The sequence below is a fragment of the Peromyscus maniculatus genome, chromosome 9 (genome assembly GCF_049852395.1).
Source record: "Peromyscus maniculatus bairdii isolate BWxNUB_F1_BW_parent chromosome 9, HU_Pman_BW_mat_3.1, whole genome shotgun sequence".
In the NCBI taxonomy this organism is placed as follows: Eukaryota; Metazoa; Chordata; class Mammalia; order Rodentia; family Cricetidae; genus Peromyscus; species Peromyscus maniculatus.
The window spans coordinates 101264562-101281119 of NC_134860.1; the positions used below are offsets into that span (position 1 = coordinate 101264562).

General features: G+C 44.1%; 1 protein-coding gene across 2 annotated transcripts in view; it reads left to right on the forward strand.

Moving 5' to 3' along the window:
• The first annotated feature begins 200 nt into the window (after positions 1-200).
• Slain1 (SLAIN motif family member 1) overlaps positions 201-16558 on the forward strand; it is a 65259-nt gene continuing 48901 nt past the window's right edge. For both annotated transcript variants that reach the window (XM_015996695.3, XM_006977976.4), the window contains exons 1-2: positions 201-897; positions 7004-7143. In XM_015996695.3, coding sequence (XP_015852181.1) covers positions 344-897; positions 7004-7143 — 694 coding nt within the window. In that variant the 5' untranslated portion in view covers positions 201-343. The remainder of the gene's footprint in view (positions 898-7003; positions 7144-16558) is intronic.

The following is a 16558-nucleotide window of genomic DNA, read 5'->3' on the forward strand; positions in this document are numbered from 1 at the left end:
GGCGGGAAGTTCAGGCCAGGTCCAATCAGGCACCTGGGGTTAGGTGGCGTGTGTGCATGCGGATGCTCAGGGCGGGTCCCTGCCGCAGGTCCCGCCCCCTCGACACAGCCATCCCTGCAGGCTCCGCCCCTCGCGCCCCGCCCCGCCCCGGGGCCGCGGCTAAAACCCGGAGCCGCTAGAGCAGAGCCCGGTGCAGAGCTGCTCGGCTGCTGCTGCTGCTGCTGCTGGTGTTGCTGCCGTTGCTGCCTCGGCCCGAGCCTGGGCCCTGCCTGGTGCTGATGCTGGTAGGCGGCGCGAGCTGGGCCCGCGTAGCCTCCTCGCCGCGGCGCTCGAGGCTCCCACGATGATGGCGGAGCAGGTGAAATGCGCCTCGCCCGGGGCGGGCTCCGGCGCGGGCTCCGGGCCGGTGGTGAATGCCGAGCTGGAGGTGAAGAAGCTGCAGGAGCTGGTGCGCAAGCTGGAGAAGCAGAACGAGCAGCTGCGCAGCCGGGCGGCCAGTGCGGCAGCCGCCCCGCACCTGCTGCTGCTGCCGCCGCCGCCGCCCTCCGCGCCGCCGCCAGCCGGGGCCTGCAGCCCGCTCACCCCGCACAGGGCCCCGGGCGGCACGACCTCGTCGGGCCCGGGGGCGCTGGGCCCCGGGTTCCCGGGTACCTATTGCCTGCCCAGCCCGGCCCCCTCCCTGCTCTGCAGCCTGCCGCCCGCAGACGCGCCCTTCGTCTACTCCAAGCCGGCGGCGGGCTTCTTCGGCGGGGGTGGCAGCCCGGAACCGGGGACCGCGGGGACCCCGCCGGGGGAAGCCCCCACGCCGCCGTTGCCGCCTCCAACGCTGCTGGATGAGGTGGAGCCGCTGGAGCTGGAGAGCTTGGCCGCCTGGAGCGAGGAGGACGACTACACCTGGTATTGACGAGCTCCGCCGCGGTTCCCCCAGACCCGGAGTTCTGAGGCCCAGGGTGCGGGGCGGGGCGGGGCGTGGGAGGAAGGGGACCCAGCGGCCTAGCAGGTGCCCGAAGCTTTGCACGAAGGCAGAAACCTGTTTTCTGATAGCGTCAATTGGTCCGACTGGGGACTGGGGTTGGAACTGACGATCCCCCGCCATCTGCCTTGTGTTCTGCTCTTTGCTGATTACCGGGTCCCAAGCGCCTCGTTAGCTTTAACTGCACAACTCATGTCATCCTGTCGTTCAGTCCCGCTCTTTATCCCCGTGTGTGTGTGCGTGTGCGTGTGCGTGTGCGTGTGTGTGTGTGTGTGTGTGTGTGTGTGTGTGTGGTGGGAAGGTTTGGCTTCTGCCTTCCCCCTGCTCACTGCTCTTTCCTTTCAAACGAATGTTGGACGGGATTGGTGTGCAGCCCCTCCTTGGTAGCATCCGAAGCCACCTAGTGATGAGTCTCTTCTCAGACCTCAGCTCTTGCAGTTGAGTTGTGCAGTTGTGTGTGCCCTCTGCCTGTGATTTCACTGATAACCTCTCAGATACTGGTTTGATTATTAAAGGTGTGCTACCCTCCCATGTCAGGAATGGTGTCGGAAGCGAAGACTTGTTAGGGAATGGAGGGAGCAGATGGAGGCACTACTTATTTTAAAAAAAAAAAATTGAACTTAGGAATTTTCTTTAATCTTAAAAATGAAACCAAGTTGAAGAAAAGTACTTGCACTGGCCAGTTTTATGTCAACTTGACATAGGTTGGAGTCATTAGAGAGGAGGGACCATCAATTAATAAAATGCCTCCATAAAATCAGGCTATAGGCAAGCCTGTGGGGCATTTTCTTCGTGATTGATTGGGGGAGGGGAGCAGCCCATTGTGGGTGGTGCCATCCCTGGGCTGGTGGTCCTGGTTTCTAAAAGAAAGCAGTCTGAGCAAGCCATGAGGAGCAAGCCAGTAAGCAGCACCCCTCAGTGGCCTCTGCATCAGCTCCTGCCTCCAGGCTCCTGCACTGTCTGAGTTCCTGTCCTGACTTCCTTTGATGATGAACAGTGATGTGTAAGTGTAAGCTAGGTAAATCCCTTTCTCCCGAAGTTGCTGTTGGTCATGGTGTTTCATCACAGCAACAGCAACCCTAACTAATACAGCGCTGTTAGAGAAACTTTCTTACCTAATTTTAGAAGCTTTCAAGGTTGATTTTACGGATGGTCGAGACCTGAAGCATTTATTCAATGGGAATCTGGTTAGCTGTGTGTCTGTGCCCCACGAATTGGTACTTTTTGGAGGGGGCTGATCTCTAGAACCCCTTGTCCTTCGAGAGGATTTCTGCTACGGTTGGCTTGGTCGCTAGACGTTCTGCAGGGAAACTGAGCAGTGTTCACTTCGGGATAACAGTGGCAGGATGAAGAATTGCATCATTTTTTTGTGTCTTGGGTGCTTTTATTTAAGAAAATCGGGTTTTCTCATTCCGTGCTCTTGTGACACAGTTGCACAGAGGGAAATAGGAGATGGAGAATCTTCCTGGTGTGGCATTGGGAACGACAATATTTCTTGTTCTTTTACACTCTACATGGCAACTAAACTTCTAAGTTTTAAACATGTAAACTTTAATCATCAATTACTTTGATTTGAGAATAAAAAGCCATAGACTTGTAGTAAACCTGTTGTGGGCTCCTCTATCATCTGCCTTGACTCTGCTTCTGGGAACTGTGTGGGTAGCCTGTGTCTGCTCTAATAGCTCAGCATTCCCTGGAACTTGAAGCCATTCTTTCTAAACTACGTTTGTGTGTGTGTGTAAAGCCTAAATGTCTTTGAGCCTGAATATAGTATTGAAAAATGGTCTTGCAGTGGCTTTTATGTTTCACCGATGCCTGTAAATCCCTATGCCAATTGCAAATCATTTGAGTTTGGCTTTTTTTAAATGATGATGTACCTAAACAGTGGGAAGAAATTTTACAATTTTGGTAGAAGTACAAAGAAGCAATCTTTTTAAAATATGGCACAATTAAAAATCTACTATTATCATTAATATTATTTTGTCTTTCTTGAGATAAGGTCTTACACTGTAGCCCAGGCTAGCCCTGGAGTTCATACCTTGATCCTTTTGTGTTCTGAGTGCTGGAATTATAGGCATGGGATACCACAATGGGCTCTCAAGTTTATTATAGTATTGCTGTTTACCTGGTTACAGATAGTACCTATGCCAGATATAGTTTTTATATTTGCTTCTTTTGAATGGGCTTTTACCACAGTTATTCAATTATTAGTATATGGTTGACTAGCTTTTTACTCTGTTTTGTCAATTAAAAAAAATCCACAGAGCATTGAAATAAGTTTTAAAAAGAGCTATGTAGTAAGACCAGCATATTAGCCCTTACTGTGGTTTGAAGGAAATCTAAATTAAAGGAAATTTAACTTTATTCATCAAATATGTTGTCAAATAATAAGAATTAGTCCTTCATTGCTTTACAAGTGCTTCTGTGGACACTGTTCGTGGAGTCCTTCCTTAAACATGGGAGGAGATCCCAGGTAGAAAAACAGAGGGATCATTAGTTGGATACACTTAAAGAGTTTGAGATCACCTAAACCTGATTTATGGAACTTTTTTTTTTTTTTTTTTTTTTTTTTTTTTTTGGTTTTTCGAGACAGGGTTTCTCTGTGTAGCTTTGCGCCTTTCCTGGAGCTCACTTGGTAGCCCAGGCTGGCCTCGAACTCACAGAGATCCACCTGCCTCTGCCTCCCAAGTGCTGGGATTAAAGGCGTGCGCCACCAACGCCCGGCAATTTATGGAACTTTTTAAAAAACTTTATACATTGTTTTTGTTTTGAAACATTTTAAACATTTTTTTTTTTTTTTTTATGAAAAAGTAGCCAACCAGGTTTACTTTAAAAATGTTAAGCCATCTGTCTGCTAATGTTCACAGAACACTCCAAATTCCTGTATCACTGTAAACTCATGTCCCTGCTCTGGAGTGCCACAGTAGTGTGCCTTCCCTTTGGATTCCGTGGTAGGTTTGCAGCATGCCTCATTTTTATTTCTTATGCACATTAAACAACAGCTGGAGTGGGTATGTATAGTCTACCTTGAACTCTTTGTCAGGCACATGGTTTGCAATATCTTCCCCAAACACGTGGTTTGCTCCTTAATCTTTTAGCAGTGTTTTCCAAGGGAAAAGATTTTATTTTTGGTAAGCCCCCCTGGTACCTCTCATTCTTCTGGATCATGCATGATATCAGTCTTAGAAACTACAGGGAAGCCATGGTTGCCGACCGTGGGACGCAGACTTTCACCTACGGTTTCTAACAGAAGGTTTTTCTTTTTCTGTTTCTAGTTTTGTATCCTTTTAGTTAATTGTGGATGTAGTATGAAGTCTAGAGCTCACAGTTTTGTGTGTGAATATCTTCCTCCCTGCATCATTTGTTCGGAAGACCATCCTCCATTGACCTCTTTGCATTGATAAAATGTCCTGTTCTAGGGTTGGTTCCATTTGGGGACTTTATTTTTCCATTGCTGTATTTACCTGTATGCCACACTAAGCTGTCTTCACTACTGTTGCTCTGTCCTGATGCACCAGGTGTGACAGCTCTCCAGCTTTGCTGCCTTTAAACAGTTGTTTGGCTGTGGAAGCATCTTCCCATTTCCATGTGAATTTTAGAATCATTTTCTACACACACACACACACACACACACACACACACACACACACACACACACACAATGGTTTTGTGGTCTCTGTTGTATGAATCTTGTACACATTTTTGTTAGATTTACATGTGTTTGGCAGTTTTCCAAGTGCTCTTGTAGACGGAAAAGGGAAGATGTGAAAGTGTCAGTGTTTTGTTGCTGGTATGTGCAGATGCACCACGAAGTCCGTTAACCTACCATCTATGAACATTGCTACTAGATGCCCTCGTTTTAAAGAGATGGTATTTTCTGTGAATAAAGAGGCTTACTTCTGTTCAGTCCACATATCCCTAGTTGTTCCATGATTGTAGTGGTAGAACCTCTGTGGAACGTGAGCCCAATGTCCTCATTTTGGTCTGGAGAAGTGCTCATCTTTTCCCATTAGAAAATTAGATGCTTGACATCTTTAAATAGCTCTTCAGTTGGGTTGAGGGTGTTTCCTCAGCTTCCAGTTTTACTGGTTTTTTTTTTTTCTTTTTCTTAATGGCTGTCAAATGCTTTTTCCTTTGTCTGTTGAGATCATCACATGGGTTTTTTTTTTTTTTTCCATTTTAGTTAAAGTAGTAAGTTACATTGATGTTTGAATGTTAAACTAAGCTTTCATTTCTGGAATAAACTTCACGTGGTGATGATGAAGTGTCTCTATGTTGAGACTCAGCTTGCTAAAATATTTAGACTGCATCTGTTCGTGAGTGATAGTGGTCATTAGAGACTTTCCCTCTCCTTATAATATCTGTGTCTGGCTATAGAGTCAGGAAAGCACTGTCCACACGAATACTGTGTGGAAGAGCTGGTGAAGAATTGGCATTTTCTTCAGATATTTGGTAGAATTCCACAACCAGCCTTCCTTCCTAGCTTTAGTTTTTCTTTGTATGTAGTATTTTTTTTTAATTTTTAAATTAAAATTTTTACTTTTTGGCTTTTCTCTCCATCTCCATTTAAGTTAATTTTCTATAAACAGCACGTACATGGCATTTGTAATCCTGGGTTGGTTTAGATTGGCGTAGATTGTATCTGAGGCTTGGGTATGAACAAGGCTCTGGGCAGAGTGGGGCAGTGGAATTCCCTGATTGGCTTATCCCAGCGTCTCGAGTGCGTCCTTGACACCAGAGATACCGTCATTGCCTGGGAACTTGTTAGACCTTTAGATTCTCGGAACTTACCCTGAACCTACTAAGTCAGAGAACCAGAGCTGCTGTGTGCTCCAGTAATTGTGTTTGAAACACCAACGAGCAAGAACAAGTGGCCAGCCTAAACTTTGCTTGGACCAGAGAGAAGTACCTGGTGCTGACACAGCAGGAGTCTCTGGGCAAGGAATGGGGGAGGGGAATATTACCCACCTGTGTCAATGGAGGGCAGAGGTGGCGCCAGGGAATGTGATGGATGCTTAGTGGATATAGGACTGTGGGCCACACGCCAAGAAAAGTATGACTTATTGCAGTTACCATGAAATTAATTAGATATTTTAGGTTTCGCATCTGTAACAGGAGTCACTAAAGAGAAAGTCAGCCTAGCTGCTTTCTTTGTATGACTAGAAAGATAGCTTTTTAGACTTTTAAATGATGCAATGAACTTATAAAAGAATGTGAAGATCACTGTATTAAATTTTTGTTTGCTTTTTTTTTTTTTTTTTTTTTTTTTGAGACAAGGTGTTACTGTGTAGCTCTAGCATTCTAGAACTCACTATGAAGATCAGGGTGCCTTGAATGCACAGATCTGCCTGCCTCTGCTTCCCCAATGCTGGGACTAGAGTGTACAGGAATGAAGTCATGCTTTTTTAGTTAAATTCTGACTGCGGTGCTTGTGGGCCACACCAGCAGAGTTGAGTTGTTGTAACAGAGGTTGTTACAACTCAAAACCAAGGATCATTACTAGCTGGTCCTTCAGAGGAATTGTTTGCTAGCCTCTAAGCTATTAGAGTGAGTTGCCAAAGTAGAAGACAGCTTCCACCTTTGTGGGCCACTGCTGTCACTAACAGGTGGCCAGCTGCTAGGTGGCTGTCTAGGATAGCGGAAGGGTAAATGATAAAGCTTGGTGTTTCAGGAGTAGATGCTCGTTAGAATCACAGAAGCTTGGAAGGGTTCTGTTGTGGACAAGAGAGATGGCATTCATTTCTAGACATGTCAAGTGATATCGTAAGATGCCGGTTGAGTAGCAGAAGCTTCTCTCAAACAGAGCTGGGAGGATTTTAGATGTGTTTTTAAGCAGTTCTCAGCAGGCTTTGGAAAAGTGACCTATTCTATTTGGGGATATTTGCCTGTTAAAAACGACTCTCGGGCCTTTGAAGCAATCAAACTCGGTTCCGTCTCTATGGGAACTGTTCAGTACATGCTGTTTCCTCCAGAAGAAAGATGCTTCCTCTAATCTATATCATACCTATAATGTAGATTTCTTTTTTTAAGGTTATACATCGGCTCTTCAAAGACATTCACCTCACCAGAGAAGGCCCTGAGTCCTCTGCAGTGGTGTAGACGCGTCCTAGATAACCCAACTCCTGAGATGGAAGCAGCCAGACGCTCCCTGCGCTTCAGGCTGGAGCAAGGTACTGTGAATGTGTGCGCTTTCTTTCTCTAATTCCCCTGCCCTCCTCTTGGCTTTGCTTCTGGTTTGGGAGTAGAATTCAGATGAAGAACCCTTACCCTGAAGTGTAGGCTGTTGTGGCATGCAATCCCCCTGTCCTGTATTACACACAAGAATTCCTCAGTGTAGGCTCTATTGAGTTTTGGGACTTCTTTTAGACAGAGTTTTAGTTTATAATATGGAGCATGTTTTGTTTTGTTTTCTCTGTTTCAAAAACATGTCAGTAAAGGAAATGGATCTGTCTTCACTCTTCTAATTGGTAATTAGGGTCTGTGGCACAATTCTAAGTCAAAACTGGGAGTCTATTGAGACCTAAGGACTCACTCATTGAAGTCCACATCATGTTCTGCTTCCCTGTTGAGTTGGGTGTGTAACTGGAAGTCCGTCCTAACCTCCACAAACCAGGAACTAATCCTAGTAGTGTATGAAACATTAGTTAACTGATAGATACCAGCAGATGTAGAAGTATTAGTATACACACACACACACACACACACACACACACACACACACACACACACACACACGACAGAGGCACAGAGATGGATGATGAAGACAGAGACAGCAGAGAAAGAGAGAGAGACAGAGTTGTAGGAAAGACACTAAGGAAATGAGAAGTTTGTAGCTTCTTATCTTTTCCTGCATATTCAGTAACTCGAGGCTGGGATTGCTTGGATGTTTGCCCTGTTCTTTAACCTCTCATTGTCTGGTCATTCTCCAGGCACACCCTTTCTGCCCATGCACCCACTGCATCTTAAATCCTACTTGAACTTGAAATCTCAGGTCCCGCCCTCTCCAGGGTAAAGAATGTGCACATGTGAGGGATGGGCAGGGGTGATCTGCACTGGTAAGATCAGGACCAGTGCTTAGGTACACTGAAGTGTACACACTGCTTCTTAAGGTCGCCAAGGATAATGGGTGGTTCTGAGACACTTGAGTGGAAGACAAGCATAGGTAGAATTTCTTCGCTTCTTAATTCTACGGTAGTCAGTATTTTATGTTGACCGGATGTAGGTCACTCACCTGGATGTCATTCACCTGTAGAGGTGAGAAGGGTGAAGTTGAGTGACTTATAGAATTGCCACAAGGATATTGGGGTCAGGGTCAGAGCTGGGGTCTCCCTGACATCAGAGATCCAATCTTTAACAGTACATAGATTCTGGACTGCTGTATTGGCATGGCCATAAGTTAATATCAACAGAAATCTAGCTTAAATATTTGGGGAAGATAGAATGAAGGTACATGTTTCATTGCCATTTTAACTATTGATTTATTGATAGCATGTTGAAGAGGGTTGTAGGAGCAAGGATATACTTGGATAAACACTGGTCATTAGTGGTGTGGTACCCTGATATCCAGAGAATCTAGCATCAGTTCTGCTCCTGCTCAACAGCGTGACCCTCAGAAAACCAGCAAGTCCCTCTGAGTCTCACCTTCTTACCCAAGTAGTCCTTGATTTATGGGCATTTTGTTGTGTGAATGTGGCTTAATAATTGGAAACAAAAGTCAACTGACATTCAAGAATTACAGTACTTTAACTCAGAGGTCAGTGAGGGTTTTTCTGCAAAGGGTCATGTAATGGATTTAAGTTTTTCAGACTACACACTCTGTTGTGCCTGTGCCATTTAATCATCACCCAGAAGCAACTGTAGATTTACAATTACGTGAACAGAGCTGTGTTCCGACAACACATCATTTATGGATACAAATCAGAATTTAGAGAGAATTTTTTTCTGTCATGAGACATCCCCTTCCTCTTAAATGTAAAAACAGTTCTTAGCTGATGGATACCACAGAAACAGAAGGCCGCTGGATATGGCCCACCATAGCCACAGTGTAGCAGTCCCAACTTCAGCTGACTGGCACAAGTTAGATTACAGGGTTGAGTTTTGAGAAAGAGAGGAAACATTTAGTAAATTTAATATAAATCACGTAATATTTTTGATCAGATGTCAGATTATCTAATTTTGCTTTTATTGGCAGATGTGAAGTCATGAGGACATGCAGTGAAATGATATATTTTTATTCATGTTTTAGTTTATTTGAATTTTATAGGAACATTTTAGGGAGAGAGCTAATTTTTCAAAACCAAAATCGGTGCCTGACCAAATTTGTATATTAATCTGTAAACTTTTGCTCTGGGACTAAATGCTTCTGTTTCAAAGATCTGTAATTCCATTGTAAGATAACTTGCTGATTTGTGCTGCAGATCTGGTGTGTGGTGGGGTGGAAGCATAAAGCTCCTTGGTAGCATTCTGCCTGGCATGCATTAGCACCTTGAATCCTACCTCGGCATTATGCAAAGAGATAGGTTGTTTATTGGATGGTTATTTTAAAATGAGCATATACCTTATAAAATCTCTTCAGCTTGAAAAATATTAATCATGAGTATTTTGAGAAAAATTAGCTTCAGAAAATTGCCTCATGCTTTTCCTGCTTATTTCCTAGATGCATTATTTAACAAAAGCTGTTTGTTTTTCTGTTTATGCCTTTTAAAACTCATTTGTTAGATGGCTGTTGAGTTACAGTATCATTTTAAAATTTTTAATTTTTCTTGAATTTCACACACGAATACTCTATTTACATCATTTCCACTGTTTCCTTCCTTTCTCCCCAACTCCTTCTGTGTCCCCTACTCTTCCTCAAATTCATGACCTCTTCTTCAATTATTGTTACATACACATTCTCTCTCCCTCTCTCCCTCTCTCCCTCTCTCCCTCTCTCCCTCTCTCCCTCTCTCCCTCTCTCCCTCTCTCCCTCTCTCCCTCTCTCCCTCTCTCCCTCTCTCCCTCCCTCCCTCTCTCCCTCCCTCCCTCTCTCCCTCCCTCCCTCCCTCCCTCTCTCATGTGGGCTTTTGATTTTGAGTTGTGAGGTTTATTTTTTCAACCTCCTTCTTTATATGTTTTCTTAGCATAGCTTTCCAATTTGGCTTTTTATCAATTATAGGATACATGAATATTTTTATGATAGGAATGCTTATGTCTAGGTATTGCAATATTTCATCATAGTTGTATCCCACCTTGCTCTTTAGTTAGCTGCTAAGGATGCTTAACTAGTTTTCTTGGTCTTTGTCATGAGTTTGTTCCAGACTCTCTGGGTAGACCCTGAACCCAAGGGGTTTGGTTTCTTGTTCTCAGCTGTGCCCTCTTAGTACCAGGTCTCCGTTGCCTTCAGCGGCTGTCGTGGTGGAGTGTCCTCTGCTTTATTCCGGACACTGTCCTGGCCTCTCCTCAGTGGCCTCGGATGTAAGGTCCTTCTTCCAGACTTCCCTCTTTTGTTGGAACACCCCTTAGAAGGAGAAAAGGCAGAAAGTAGCCAGGGGGATGAGAACTTGCGCAACTGAAAATGGCATTGTCTGTTCACCCGCCCAGCCGCTGGGCTGCTCCTGGAGTCCGCGGCTGAGTGTTTCCTGGAGGACTCATCAGGCTTTCCATCCAGTCCCCTTCAGGACTGCCGCTGGAGTCACTCTGACGCTGGCCTGCTTTCTTACTTTTTACTTACGTTCCGTTCCTATTACTTAGAAGATCATGGGTACTTTAGAGTAATCTTGCATGTGGGGCATTTTGAATTTATTCATTAATATCTTGGTTTTGCTCATTCAGTGTCACTTTAAACCTGGAAACTTTAGCTGCACAAACATTTCTTGCCTTATTATAAGCTCCCTGTCCCACCCTCTCTTTGTTCTGGGTACTCCTGATGGCTGGGTATTCAATTCCTGGATTAATATCGAAAATTCCCATGTTTCTAGTTACTTTATAATATCCTTGAGTTTCTTTTCTTCCCCTTGGGCGTTTTAATAACTCATCTTTCAAGCTGCTGTATGCGTTTAAGAACTTCCCATGGGTCAGGCTCCGTAGTGATCGCTTTCTGTCTCATTTGTAAGTTGTCCTTGTTTGTGTTTAGTATCTAACGAGTTTCTGTGTGGGTGTGCAGATGTTAAATCTGTTTTTGTTTAAATGGAGGGAGAAGGAGTTGCCTGTGCTGAGAGGGAGCCAGCGGACTTGAGTGTTTTCCTGTGTCTTTCAGCACAGAACTTACTAACCACTGCGCATCAGCACCTCCAGACCCTCCCAGGTTCTTAATGCTCTCCCTCACTGTGGGCTCATAAAACAGAGTGCTGGTGTCGATCTGCCAGCTAGTGCTTGCCTGTCTTTAAGGTGCTGGGACCCTGCAGTCAGATGCCCTTCCTCTCAGTCTTCCCTCTGGGCCAAAGCTTTACTTGCTGACCTGACTTGATTTTGTAAGAAAATTAGGGTTTTTTACTTAATCTTTCCTCTTGAAAATTGACTGGCTTCTAAGGAATTTTTTTTCTTTTTTTGTCAGTGATAGTAGAGATGAGAAATCAGGATATGGCTGTATGTTCCTCACAGTGCAATCACTGGAATCATGGCAGCTCTCCATATTTTAGAAGTTTCAGTAGCTTTAAAGCAGCCATTTTCTTTTCGAGTGGGTTTTATTTTGAATGACAGGTGTCACAGAGCACTTTCTTCCAGACTATTCTTCGAGGCTAGTGTGGCTTGCAAAGGCAATTGTATCGTGTCCATCACTAAACAGACAAAAGCTTGTGTTTACTTTCTTCTTCCTGTTACCCCGCACTTCCAACAAAGGGCTGCCTGTCAGAGAGCAATCGTTTGAGATCGCTGGCTTCTAGTCCTTGACCTTGACGCTCTGGAAAAGAAAAGGGCTTCACACTTGAAGACTTAACTCATCAGACCCCGTGGAAAGGGCATGGCCGTGAGGTGCCTGAGGGTATCTGGTATGCAGGCCTCTCTTGGCTTTCTCTTTTCCTCTGCAAATGCTCCTTTGCCCTAGGCTCCTGGGCCTGACAGATTAACTGTGGTGACCAGGTAGCTCTCTTGCTAAGGAGGAAACCACCCCAGGGATGTAGCTCCAGAAGGTTTTGTCATGGTCTGTCCCCACTCACTTGGCATTTTTCTGTTTTAGACATGTTCTTTCTGTGTGGCCCAGGTTGACCTGGAATTCACTGCATACCCAGGCTGTCCTTGAACTGGCCTCCTGCTTCAGCCATCCATGCAGAGACTGCAGGCCCGGGCTGCACACCTGTCTCCTTCCTGCATGGTTTCTGTAGGCACATTTGGCTCCCATTCTTCCAGGATTCTCTTCAGGCTTACTGCTACTGTGCTCAGTCAGATTCTCACTTCTTGGACGGCCACTAAGCGTCTTCCTCCAGTATACCCTTGACACTCTGGCTAGAGATTACAGACCGTGGCAAACTGTTTGAGAGTTTATGGAAAGTTCCCAGGCTGTGGCTCGAAGCTGTGAGAATAAACTAAAAATCTGGCACTTTTGAAGAAAATGAGAGAGAGGAAGGGTATTTCGTGAGGTATATGTTTTTAAGAAGATAGCAACTGCACTATCACTGTCTTAAATATTTTGTTGAAATAATGTTGAAAGTAAAATAATTGCTATCTTTTTGTAGTATCTCTAAATCTGTAGTCTATTAGTATAAAGTTAGTTGATAAAGCCTGGAGTGATGTTTGTTTATTTGTTCTGAGCGCTAATCTCACTGTGGTCTCAGGGCAATTCATACTTGATTCCCTGGTTTGAAGATGGGCTGAGAAATGTTTGTTCTCTTTCCACAGGAACCCTGTTCTGTCCATTCTTAAATTTGTCTTTTCTGAGTCGATAAAGGATTTGTATCTCAATTTTCTATTGAATTACTAATGCTTAATACAACTTTTTAGCATGTTAAAATGTTGACTCTTGGGTTTTCTAATTGACTGATTTGATACATTTAGTTTTCTCAGACGTACAAAAGAACCACTTTTCGTTGAACATTTGGTATTGTCAATGACATCCTCCTAATGAAGACAAAAGCCCACAAGTCATATGGTGGTGCTCATGAAACGTTAGCTCTGTGGATGGGGTTTCGTTTCAATCTGTTTTCTTCCCTGCTGTAGCTGCCTCCCTTAATCGAGTAGCTGCTATTGCATCGTAGGCGTTGAATGCTAATTACTGAATGGATGGCTATGGTGGAAGGAATTTTCAACCGGTGACTAGGCTCTGTCCTCAGTGCCTCAGCCTTATTCAACTCTGAGTGAGAGTTTCCAGTGTCTCCCGTGGAAGGAAGGAACACTCGAAGATGTCACAGGGCTAGTAGAAAGAGTTCAGGAATACAGAATGTGAATCAACTTTGAAAACTGGGAAGTGATAGAAACACGCAGACATTTCTCCTATGTAGGCCTTCATTTGTCAGGACTTGAACCTAACACAGGATTCCTCTTTGTGTAGCCGCTTCTGTTTCATAGATGATGTGTCATTTCTCTTTTGGGGGGTGGGATCTGAGTGTTTTACACATAAAGAAGCCTGTTTGAGTTAGGGATCTTAACCTGAAGTGTTTTAGAAGGATAGTTTATTAAACAAATAGAAAATCCAAAACCCTTCCTTAGTCTGTTCTTTCTCTTCTGATTCTTCTTAGAACTATAGGTACATACGGCATCTATAAGGCATCTTATAGGTACATAGGGCAACTATAGGGCATCTCTAAGCTGAAAATGGTTATAAAATGCTCTGAAATTGGGGGGGGGGGGCGGGGGTTTGAAAGCCAGCAAGATGTTACAAGCAGAAAATTTCATGCTATGAGTTTTATTTCATACATAAAATTCTTCAAAATACTGTATATGCCCACCTTTAGTCTTTTATGCACAAAGTATTTATGTAACAAGTGAATTTTGTGTTTAGATTTGGGTCCTTCCTATCACTAATATCTTTCATGAATTAAAAAAAAATTCAGGTTCCATGCATTTCAGATAAGGACTACTCAACCCATTTCTGAAAGGCTTATCTTTAGCCTCCTACCCTTTTGAAATGCAAATAGCAAACCCACATTGAACTAGGCAGGGTCAACTCATTTGATAGCCTGAACTGGAATAATGATAATGTAGAGGTTTTGGTAAATTCATGTCATGAGGCTGGGATGTTGACCAAATAATGATCAAAAAGCTTATCTAGGTAATTTGAAGCGCCCAATATGTGGCTCACTTAATTTGCGTCCAGGCAGTAAAAGCTTATCTGACTTAAGGTGCTCAGATGTCCAGCTGAATCAGGACAGGTCACATCTGAGGAGTGTGAGTGTCGTTTTCACAGAGGGCACAGGCCTCACAGTTACTGTCCTTGGTCGTGTTTTTGCTGTGGCGGCCACATCTTATTTCCTTTAGGGTCCTATGCTGAGATGTGAATGGACACTGGCCTCTGTTGTTTTCTTCTTCTGTCTGTGGGTGATGCTTGCCTCCATTCTCTTCTCAGTTGTTATGATGCCGTGTTAATGCCCGAGTTTAGTCAGACCAGAAGAGCGGTTGATGTGACCCAGTGATCTGAAGGTGGCCTTTTCATTTGTAAAAACCACACAGATTGAACGGAGCCATTAGGAGCTTATCAAGTATCTGTCTGCTGGCACCCGCCCAGCGTCTCCTTGCATGGCCCAAGATGCTATCCTTGACAGCTCATGTTTCATCTCTTGAGGTGCTCTGTCACATTGGGAACACCAATTTAAAACTTAGCAAGCAGAGTTCATTTTAGGTAAGCTTCCCAAAAAGATTCTTTCTTGTTGGAAAAAAAAAAATAATTTGGAATCATGCTAAGTACTTTATGCAGAGAAGGGTCTCTTGGCATTTGCATATTTCTGTGTGCTGAAAATTAAAGACACATTGTCACAGCTGTGGGGTTCCATCATGTGCTTGATTTGCTGTTATGTTAAAATAGCCTCCATGCTTGTGTGTCAGTTTGGGTGATGATTTAGGGTAGTAAGTTACAAATACCTAAGGACTGGGCCTCTATTCAATCTGCCATTATATCCAGCAACCTGGATATGTTTGCCAAATATCCTTAGATAACCCTTTTTTCTTTTATTCTGCCAATTATATGTATGTTTATGTGGTATTTTGTTTTGCATTTCCACCAAGTTTAGAAAGGTATTTATTAAAATAACCAGAAACTCATGACAGTGCAAAGTGGTTGTGGTGAATTTATTATTGATCTTCTATTTTATTACTCATAAAGAAAAAAATAGTTCCCCCAAAGCAGTGTGTGTGTGTGTATGTATGTGTGTGTGCATGTGCGTGCGTGCGTGCGTGTGTGTGTGTGTGTGTGTGTGTGTGTGTATGTATTAGGGGTTGAACCTAGGCCTGGTGTGTGCTAGGCTTATGTTGCATGAATGGTTTCTGTGTCCGAGTGCCCCACATAACTTTTACTACTTTTATACTACTATGATGATTGGTTAAATTTGATTATGTAAGGATGAAATTAGTTGTGGTAGATAGTTTTGCCTGATTCTTGGGGCTTCTGAAATGTATAGTTACACTTCAGAATTTCTAGGTTCTCCTTTTAGGAAATGCTAGCGCTTGATTGGAGCTGGTTAGAATACTAGGTACTAGCTGTAGGCATGGTGCTGTGTGCTGATAGCCAGAGAAGCTCAGTTCCTGGCCTTTGGACTTGCCAAACTCACTCAAGGGACAGATGACGCAGGTAACAGCTCTTGCTCTAGTTCTTCTTCTTCCCTGAAACATTATGAATAGGGCCAATGGGATGGTGCAGGTGGTAAGGGTACCTGATGACTGGAATCCAGTCCCTGGACTCAGGTGGTGGAAAGAGAACCAGTTCCTGTACATTTTCTCTTGACCTCCACATGTGCATCGTGGGTGGCGGGGGGGGGGGGGGGGGGACGGGGACGACATGTCAGAAGAGATGTGAGAATGAGTGGGGTCTTCAGCAGCTGACTCTAGAGGTCCAGGTCAGGGTGGAAGACTGTCCTAAGTGTCTGGACAGATAGAGAAAGGTCTAGCAATGGGATCCAGATGTGCAGTGTGAGCTTAATTGGTTCCTGCATAGTGGTTGTGGTTAGCGTGGTGGTAGGAAATGAGAGGGAGAAATCCTGAACTCAGTGGCTCTAAGTAAATTGGTGATTATCCTGGGCTTTCAGAACAGGTAAGGATTCCTAAACCAGTTGGGAAGCCCTTTGGAGTCCAGAACAAAAGTACAGGGTGTTTTCTGGATTGCATTAGAAGGCAGACACTTTTTTTCTTTTTCTTTTTTTTAAGGTGAACTAAAATCAAACAAGACATGGAGTGGCTGCCAGTCTGTGGATGTTCTTCATCTGGTGGTTAAGCCCTATACTCACTACTTAAACACATTCATAGGATAATTTCATCATAGCCTCCCAATTACACAAAACAAAACTCATAGAAAGTGGTTGTAGGTGAGAAAGGAGAGACTTATATTTTGACTCAGTGTATTTCACTATTTTGCATGCAGATATTATAATAAAGCCACTCCTGTTAAAAGGTTTTCCCTTGATGGAAAGTCTAAATTCATGTATTCACTTTCTGTCATCTCTTGGGATGAGGTTCATAGGTCACTGG